Here is a 9,808-nt window from a genome sequence, read left to right on the forward strand (position 1 = left end):
GGATACAATATAGATTTAGGCTGCTCTCCTAATATATCTGGTTGGATGTTAAGATGCTTGGTTGTGCCATTTTAGAGCCAAGTAATCACTGAGAAAGAGTAACTGAATCCTCCAATTTATTGTGAGCACTGAAATGCAAAAGAAAGGAATGCTGGACGCTGTCAGAGGAGTATGCGGTACTTCTCGGTGCGAGGAACTCGGTTCAAAACGAGCCGCCCATCATAGCTGAGCGACGCAAAGAGCCACGGATCCGCTGTCGACCAGTGCACTGCGTAGACGCTGTCCTCGTGTTCTTCGTAGGTGGCTATCACACCATCTTTCTCACATTTTCTGGAAAAACAAACAAAAGTTTACTGATAACACTTCAAGGTACGAAGTAATTCCATAACCCAACTTTCCTGATTGCTTCACAGCACATGAATGTCAAAGGCAAATAGATGAAAGGAAACTTGTAGAGGCAAGTATTCAGTAGATGAGGAAGTTAACACTGCACGGATAGGGAAAGATCAAGAGGCTAAGAAAGAAATGAATACAGCACCACAGGTGCAAACGGGCGCAGGTCAGCTATAGTCTGATACAACTCAAGAACCAAGCGGCTTTTCCCGTCAAAGGACCCCATTCCAGCCAATGGCATCAGCCGATTCTCATGACCCTGCTAGCGTGACAGTGCAGGGAGTGGCAGGGGAAAGGGGATAGTTGCCTCCACACCTTGTCACGCTAGCAGGGTCATAAGAATAGGCTGATGCCATTGGCTGGAAAGGGTCCTTTGAGAGAGGAAAGCTGCTTCATTCTTGAGTTGCATCTGACTATAGCACACGCAAGAATGCTCTACACTTGGTAGAGATTTCTTCATGGCTCAGCTTCATTAAAAGTTTCGCAATGCAACCTGACAATGGGAAATGTGTCGCAGCCGCTGAAGCCGTAGACAGCAATGCTATCCATTTTCTTCTAGGCCTGTAAGGACTTCTAGGTGCCACAAAATTTCAAAATAAGCATTGTGCATTTGCCCATTTGGCTCTACAGCCCGTTAAGGTTTTTGACACGAACATATACTTCTACAGCTACTAAAATTGCTGTGCAAGATGGTTAGAGGCATTGGAAGAATAATTTCCAAAAAAACGAAAGAGCCGGCAGTTGAAGTCAGAGGCACACTAGAGTTAATGAGCATACCACTCGCCTATGAAGATTGCTAACATGACTACATGAAAAAAAATACCAGCTATTCTCACTTTTCTTTATGTTCATCGCCACCTTCTTCGTCATCATCCACAAGGTGGCCGAAAGGTTCGGATGACACGGATGCGACGCGAGAGAGGATCACCCGGGAGTCGCTGCTCGATGTCAGAACGAGCTGGTCGTGGAAGTGGTTATAGCGCACACTCCACACCCTGAAAAGAGAAGAGGGAGGCATTACCAGTGACTGAGATCTTTATTCCTAGTTCCTTCACCCTTTCTCTTTTGCTTTCTATTCCTCGCTCTTCCTGTCCCTTCTGCAATGAGCAGAAAAATAGGCCGTTTGGCTGCACTAGTGCAAGGGATGCAGCATTGCAGTGCTCGCTTCTCCTGTGCCAAGGGTGCACACCCCATAATGCACTTCCCTATTTGTTTGCCGCAGTGACGTCAGGATGGTAATGGTTATGCCTACCCCAGTGGGGAAATCAATATCTGTTTGCCACATGCATAACAGCAGGGATGTAGTTCCACTGTTTAGGCAACTGATTTCAGCAGAACTTGTTGGTCGCTGGCACAGTCTGGCAGCTTCACAGCCAGTTGCGGACATACCAAATGATCGCAGACTTGTAACTTGCTTGTCGTGGTGATAACTGTGAATGGGCACGTGAGAAATCCGCATGCAAACAAACACAGCAACAGATACCGCTGGTGTGACCGCGAGGAAAGTGCCAGCAGCAATGTAGTGAAAAAACAGTCAGACCTGCATTTGCTTGTTTGTTTTTGAAACAGCCATGCAGTGCTAGCATCAAGCTGCGTCAATACACAAATTTTCTAAACGGGCCGCTGGTTGCCAAACTAAAGAGGTGTTAAAATTGCATGCGAAGATTAAACTCGCTTGGCTTAACACCTGGAACGGTATGCACTGCAGACTCAAGTGCACGTGTATTTTTCGTAAACACGTTTGACAACATTAGTATATATTTCCCACTGTGAAAACAGATTCTGTACATAAAAATAATTTTTTTTCCTTTGCGCATCACTATTTTTCTCAGCCTGCAATGTGGTTGCTATTGCTACAATTTGTTATAATACTTCCACTGGTGGTGTATCCTGAAGAATGACCGTTCTATGAGCTATTGCTTTCAGTGCTTGTCACCTGGGGGAGCAGGAGGAGACGTGGTGAAGGCAACCCGAAATAGACTTGTTTCTTGTTCAGAGTCATACAACAACGCACAGCACTTGAGATGACCAGGACACAAGGAAAGCATGGTCTGCCACAAATTTATTTAAAAGAAGGTGGAATGACCCCCTCCTTGTGAACCGCAAATGCTCTCAAGCTGCCCTTGACTGTGTTTGCCACTAGGCCAGACAATTTAACGGGAGCGGAAAAGTGGTGCAACGCCACGTTTGAGACTGAAATGGGAAGCTCGAACATTAGACCAATCTCGTGGAGCCTTTTCTGCACATACGGACATTAATGCACAGCATCACCGAACACAACAGCACTCTGTGCTGGACGCTATGCTGTGATGGAAACAAAATTCAGGTTGGCTACTCGGCCTAAGTCTGTGAAGAGACAAATACCACTATGGGGGATGACCAGAAAGGTTTAAAAATAACACGTTCCTGCCTGTACCACCTGTGAAGAGATGGCTTGAATGGGGCCCAGATAACTCATAGCACAAGTCCCAGCAAGTCGCACATTCAAGAAGTGGAAACTAACTCGCTTGGCAACAAAGTACTGAAATGGTCGAAGATACAAGGCGCAGGAGTAGACAGGACGAACAAAGAAGGAACACGGACAAGGCCTCTTTGTTCGTCCTGTCTACTCCTGCGCCTTGTATCTTCGAGTCATGCACCAACTCACTCAGCAGTCGATTCTTCTCAACCAAAATGGTGACAAGGTGAAAAAGCAAGTAAGAGAAGAAAACTACCGCTGCCCATTGTCTTACCAGTGCGAGTGGTCGCTGAGGGTGACTGCTGGGGCCGACGGGTTCCGGACGTCCCAGAACTTGGCCAGGCAGTCGTCGCCGCAGCTGGCCAGGAAGTACTGCCGGTTGGGATTGAAGTCCAACTCCCGAACCAGCTGCCCGTGGGCCCCTTCGATCTGCCATGCCTGCCTGCATGGTTGTTGGAAAGATGGCATTGTCTGCATATCTGCTCTGCAGCCATTGCAACTCAATCTTGGGAAACTGTGCCAGGGACGATGGAATACATGGGACAGGCACAGAAGCATGGTCCTGTGTAGTCCTTCATCGTATTCCGCTTCCTTTTTGCAGTTTTTTCAGAATGGATTCCAACTCAATTGCTCAATTGTCCACTGTAACTCAAGTTTGATGTTTAACTGACTCTTTACCTAATGGCAAGCATTAAAAGGCCTATCCTTTCGGTTGTGCTGTAGCAGTCTTCCTAATGCTTCCAGCAGGCAACAGATGCAGTAGGCAGCAAATCGCATACTACGTCACGGAGAACCCTACTGGGTCAGAAAAAAATGTACAAAGCCCAGGTACAATGATAGCCAATTCATGCTCATGAGCAAGATGCAGCACTGTCACGAGATGATTATTTTTAACGGCACAATGGCATATGTGGCCAAAGAACACCACGGCATAAGGTTTTTTTAATTTATGTAATCAAGGTGGGGTCAAAGATACATTTCACCCCAAAGACGCCAGTCATCAGGCCAAGCGGAAGTTTGTACCCATTGCATCACCGGTGGGTACGCGACGGCACTGAAGATCGAACCATGCATGTCCTGCGTGCCAGGCGGATGCTAAAACAACTAGGCCACCACTGCGGAGCACTCTCAGAAGAGGCTATGCAAGATGGCAAGACGCCCTTTCTCATAATTTTCTAAATTATAACCAGCAATGTAAAAAAGCAGTATTATATACAGCCTAACTACACGTGTGACTGCTCCAGGACACAGTTATTTTGAATTTAAAGGAATAGGTGATAAAAAACAGCCTTCTGCAGTCAAAATGTGAGCCAAGTGAACTTTGCGTGAACAGCATGCAAGCTGAGTTACACCAAGGTGGAGACCTCTGGGTGATCTTAGGTCATCTAGGGTGCTTGATTGTGCACTGTGGACATGGCGAGCATAAATTTTTGGATACTGCTCCCATCGCAAGCTGCAACCGAAATCGAGAACCAAAATTGTTGCGTCAGTAAATAAATAAGTAAAAGGCGAAGGATGCGCCTACCATAAAGCGTGCAAAAAGTGCCGAGAGGAGAGGGAAAGGCGCGAAGACGCTGAAATTCAAAATTTTAACTACAGATAACTCGGCTTCTACAAAGCGCATTAAAAAAATTCTTGCTGGACACTATTCGTAAAGCGGCGTGCTTTGATACCCCAGGCATGCCGCAACTTTATTAGAGCCCCCTTCGCAGCCCCTTTAAGGTGAATCTCTTGGGAAATGGGTCTTTGACCCCACCTTTAGTAGGAGAACCTTGTGCCATGGCATTCTTTGGCCACAGATGCCCTTGCGCCACCATAAAAAAAAAACCACCATCAATAAAAGACAATGCACAGCAAGCCTGGAAAAGGCCTCAGAACCAGCATGTGCACTCTGAACCTATCAACCACAGTTGTGAAAAGTGTACTCGGAGGCATGGCCAATAAAGCGCCATTGGTTTCACCAAGCTGCAGCTCAAGCAGTATTGATGCACAATCCATTTGGACAACATGAAGACGGTTCTCAGAGTCAGTATTGAAACTACCCCACTGCACCTGCGACATGATGACTGCTATGATGACATATCACTTCAGCAGTTATTGGAACTGTCTTGCAAACTGCATTGAAGGCTGGGCAACTTACTGCATGGAGCGTAAGTCAAAGGCCTTGATTCCAGTGTCTACGGCCGCAGCCACGAGGGTGCAGCTCTGGTGCGGGTTCCATGCAGCGCAGGTGAGCTTGGGGTTGCCCTTGAGCTCCACCGTGATGCACCCTGTCAGCTGGGCATAACAACAGCAGCTGCACTGAACTCATAGTAAGAGGAAGCGGCAACAAACAACACCGGGCATCTCTTTAGCCATGTGCCTGGAATATCCCTCAAGGCTTTGCCGATCTCAAGAAGCATGTGATCCCCTTTTTTGTCTTCCCAAGGGCAGGTCGTAAGAGTTATGCGGTGCATGGAAATGACAGAGGATTGTAACGTGATGAACACTCTCTCAACTGCCACATCAACATGTGCCCAGCGTCAGAACTATGTGAAATTGCTTCCTGCATCTGTTAATGTATCATCCCAGTGAAGAAGCTTGTCTCGCACAGTGTTTCAATGCTTTCCGGGGAAGGGTCAGTGCTTTTACTTATTTCTTCAACTATTATGAGCTTGACTGGCTGGTCATATAGGCAGCAGGCAATAAGTGTTGATGGCAGGCAGCTGCGAAAAAACCTTTACCGTGGCCGACGTGCCTGATGATGCAAGGTCCCACATGAGGACATTGTTGTTCACCAAAGAGACCAATTTACGGCCTTCTGTGGGCTCCCAGAGCACCCTGTGCAAAAGCCAGAATATACATTAGAAGGGCATCCGCTGGATATCCGAGACATTGCCCTCATCCATACATGGCACTTCACTGTAGGTACAAGTATTCCTGCTTAGTTTGGCACCGCTAGTCAGTCTGCCTTAACCCTTATACTCATATGCCTAGCATCCCAAATGTAGGGCACCACTATTTTGTGCAGTAACTCTAAAAGCCTATTGTGTAAAAGCTAGCGCCCACTAGCACAGGTGTAAGAAGGTCTAAACTTTTCCTGTGAAAGGGTTGCGTTGTGTGCGTTCAGAAAAATCCGCCAGTCTTCTGTGGACACCATTTTTGAAATTCAACCCCATCGACTACAGTGCAATTCTGCAAGAAAAAGCAGCAAATAATTTTTTTGAGCATTGTCATAAAAGAACACTACGCACGATGAGAAATGTGATATTAAAGTCAAAATGTTGGAAGCTTTACTGCACGCAACAGCTAGCGAATTTGCCTAGTGTCCTGCATTGCAGGACGGCTCCAAAGTCGGCGCTGAGAAAAATATTTACACTAACAAAAAGGATGATTCTGAATTATGAAGTGAAATAAACATTTTATATAGAAAAATACTTTAATTTTTTTCAAATTTCAGAAGTTTCAGCATATATGGGTTAAGGCCATCTTGTGTTCTAATGTTCTGCAGTTCTAATGTTCTAATGTTCTAAGGCTGCAGCAACACGGCTCCAAAGAGAAAACTGTAGTAGTATCATCCCCAGGGCCGCCGAATACCCACCGGTGTTACAATGGGTACAAGCTTTCCCCTGACCTGGTGCTCGGCTTCTTAAGGGTGAAATGCTTGGGAAATGGGTCTTTGACCCCACCTTGGCACCAGTCCTGTCTCGTGTGTGTTGTCTCCGTCTTTTAGCGCCAGTACACTTTTTGCGTAAACCATGTCATGCTACAACCAACTAGCTCAAATCAAAGTATTGCTAGAAAACCATTGCTTGTGTTAGGTGTTATAACAACAGGGTTTTACTTCATGAAAAAGTGATGCGGAGAGATAAATATAGAACCAATGTTACTTTCACAGGAAAAGCTGTTATACTGAGCACTCCCTGGCATAATCAGGGTATGGACCACCAACATCTAGTCACATAACCACTGGTCACATGACCAGTGTTTTCCACATGACCAGCACCATGTGCCTGCTGTGATCGTTGTGGTAGCCCAGAGTGCCACACAGTGTGTAGGTCTTGGACTTTACTGTAGGCCTTAGCCATTAATAAAAGATAGAGTAGTACAGTGACACCTTTGCCAAATTTAGTGCATTACACAACAAAACGTAAACACTTCGCAATTTTTCAGGACAAGATGAAGCTCTACCTTTGCAGTACAAAGAGCTATAATTGCTCGTTAACTGTACGTTATAAACAAAGCATTTCAAGTTAACATGGTGGCTTACACCACTAGAACATTCCTGCCAGTCTGGAACAAGCTTGCAGCCTTGGCCACAGCACAACTCCAATGTGAAGAGGTGGCAACATGGAGTTCAAAAAATATATATGAATAAAACAAAAGGTCACTGACAAGCATACCTGGGTACTTCACTGCCATAGTTCTGGGTGTCGAGGTGTGTGACTTTTTCGAGTCGCGGCAACGACGCCAATCCATCGTCGGGAGGTGACAGATCACCCACAACAGGTACTTCAGGCAGCTTCCAGATGGCAGCTTGCATCTCACACTTCCCTGCTTTGGCTGCACCGAGGAATGAGAGAAAGGGTGACAGACACTAAACAAACTGGGTGACAGAAAGGATGTTGTGACAGAAAGTTAGATATCTAACAGTGCGTGCAACAATACAATGCATGCGCAGCACCGGGTGTGACCTTTTTCAGTTGTGAACCATTTCCTCAGACTCGCTATTTCAAGAACTAAGTCTGGTGCCAGTATGTAACTGAGGAAACAGGTGCTTTGTGTCACTTTGAGCACTTGAAATAGAGAATATGATTCTGAGAGTTAATAAAAGTGTGAAAGAAAACATTCTCTCGTAAAGAGCATCGTCTCGATTGTTTGAGAAGTAATAACAAGTCTCCTGAGAAAGGTAGATTTCTAAATGGAGTTCTGTAGAGTCTTGCCAAGGTTCATGATCCATGGCTGTATTACGAGGAAACTGAGAGCCATGCATTAAAATACCTGAACAGTAGAAAAGGCTGGTTTATCAGCCCATCCTTCACACTCGGTTTTTCCAGCACCATTATGAGAAGAAATGATAATCTAGGTACCCCTAATGCTTGACATAAATTTTTTCTGCTAGGAAAACAGCCTTTAGAATCAGTACAGTTTTTTTTTTTTTCATAAGGCCAATCAGCTGCAGGCGTTTAGCATTCATCCTCAGCAGCGTCTTTTCACTATTTTGCTGCTCCAGCATGAGGACATACAGTAAAATGCAGACATAGCAAACTTTATCAGAACCAAAGCAGCATGCTATCTCACTTCGAAGTGCATTGAATCGCAGGAGCTATTGCAACCAACACAGTAAACTGGGGCACTTCATAAAGCTATGATACATAATATACAGGTTTGACAGCACAGTTACCACCACACGCCTGTAGCATTGACAGGTGGTGGTGAGAGGCAGGGGCACAGGGAAGAACGGACAGGTGCTTACTGATTTCATTGTAGCAGGAGGAGAACAGGGTCCTGTCAGTTGGCGAGCATGCCAGATGCCAAAGCTCTCCCGCACTGTGAATGTACACAGCCTTGCTCAATGAGTTGGTCTCTTCGTTGTAGACCAGTACATGGATCTGGCAAGGAGACAACAGGCACTTGAGTGATCTGTGCAGAGGTGCAGCACTGCTGAATGCAGTTCTAGTTTTTGTGGAGCTGCAGTTACACCTCTGCACTACTGGATTGAAGGAAACCAGAATTTTTTTGTTATATATCTGCAATACAAGTCAACAAGTTGGCGGAGAGTGCAGTGGACACAGGGGAAGTTGCTGTGCTCCATTCTGATTTCTGTGCTGTTGTATACCCTGTCCAAAATAGCAACTAGAGATTAATTAAGAGTGTGACAGACAGGGTACATAGGTTGGCAAAAAAGCTAAAAAGATACAGCATGCATACGAAAAAAATACAATTAAGTGATCAATCAGAACGCTTTTCGGTGTTTCACAAAAAAACGGTACAGTTTCCTGCAAATGGCCCCAAATATTACCTTTACGACATAGTTGTTGGCGCTTCAATAAACTTCATTCTATATATGATTGGTGCTTTCTGATCAGCAACTCGCTGTAAGCTAGCGATCAACACACTGCAGTAATGTCAGGAATTTATTTGATCACAGTAATTCAGCCAAATGAAATGGTTGCAGCGCCAATTTCTCGCGAAAACTACCGAAAATGGTGCTTGTCGCTGTGTGCATTAATCAGAATACGAAATGAAAAATAAAAACAAAAACAGACGAGACGGCCGTTGGGCAGTGAACGCAGGCACCTTCCCAGCTGCCACCGAGTCGGCAAACCAACCTGGTTGTCACACTTGAGCGACTGAGTTCCAACCAGAAAGCAAACTGTGTCGGTCTCCGCTGCTAAAGCTGCCAGGGATCGGGACTGCAAAATAAACGAACCGGTTAAAATCTGTTACGCCAGGTGCTCAGCTCGCATAGCTACTCACCTGGAGTTCCAATCCGTAGATGACAGCAGCTTCGTCTTCCATCTTTCCGTACTACGGACAAGAAACCGTGCACCTGTCACGAGACGCCGGCAGCTGCCATCAAGTGCTCAACGGCGATCACAATCGACCACCACTAATTACAGGAGCCTAGTGCGTATGTCCCACATTAACATCGTTTTATCGATTTCTAAACGCCTAAATCACCCATCTAAAACTTCATGATTTGTGAGCACGAGAGCATAAGCGCTCAGCTAGCAGACAGCTCGCCCCGGCTGTTTTAGGAATCAACGCCAGCTATTTTGACGTGCGACGTGAGAACATCTGTTATCTAATTTTGACGGGTATGCCGAGTGCGAGGTCTCAAAAGAAAATTATTAGCCTTGTTAGCTTTAGTTGACGTTTTAGTAAATTACTGTTTGTGTTACTTAATTTCAAATGCTTGAATTTGTTGGTATTACACTAAACACTGCATGTGAAACTGCGTACTGCGTTTGGTAA

The 9,808-nt window shown here is 45.6% G+C and overlaps 1 protein-coding gene across 1 annotated transcript; it reads right to left on the reverse strand.

The window, feature by feature from the left end:
• Window positions 1-99: 99 nt before the first annotated feature.
• On the reverse strand, window positions 100-9,606 carry LOC144107927 (EARP-interacting protein homolog). Its single transcript, XM_077641164.1, has 9 exons — window positions 9,311-9,606; window positions 9,163-9,246; window positions 8,307-8,442; window positions 7,234-7,393; window positions 5,575-5,671; window positions 4,992-5,128; window positions 3,126-3,293; window positions 1,230-1,388; window positions 100-330 (listed from the first exon to the last, which is right to left on the reverse strand). Exons 1-9 carry the CDS (start codon window positions 9,350-9,352, stop codon window positions 162-164), a joined length of 1,152 nt encoding a protein of 383 aa, XP_077497290.1. The 5' UTR covers window positions 9,353-9,606; the 3' UTR covers window positions 100-161.
• Between the last annotated feature and the right edge of the window lie 202 nt (window positions 9,607-9,808).

Source organism: Amblyomma americanum, chromosome 10 (genome assembly GCF_052857255.1).
Source record: "Amblyomma americanum isolate KBUSLIRL-KWMA chromosome 10, ASM5285725v1, whole genome shotgun sequence".
NCBI lineage: Eukaryota > Metazoa > Arthropoda > Arachnida > Ixodida > Ixodidae > Amblyomma > Amblyomma americanum.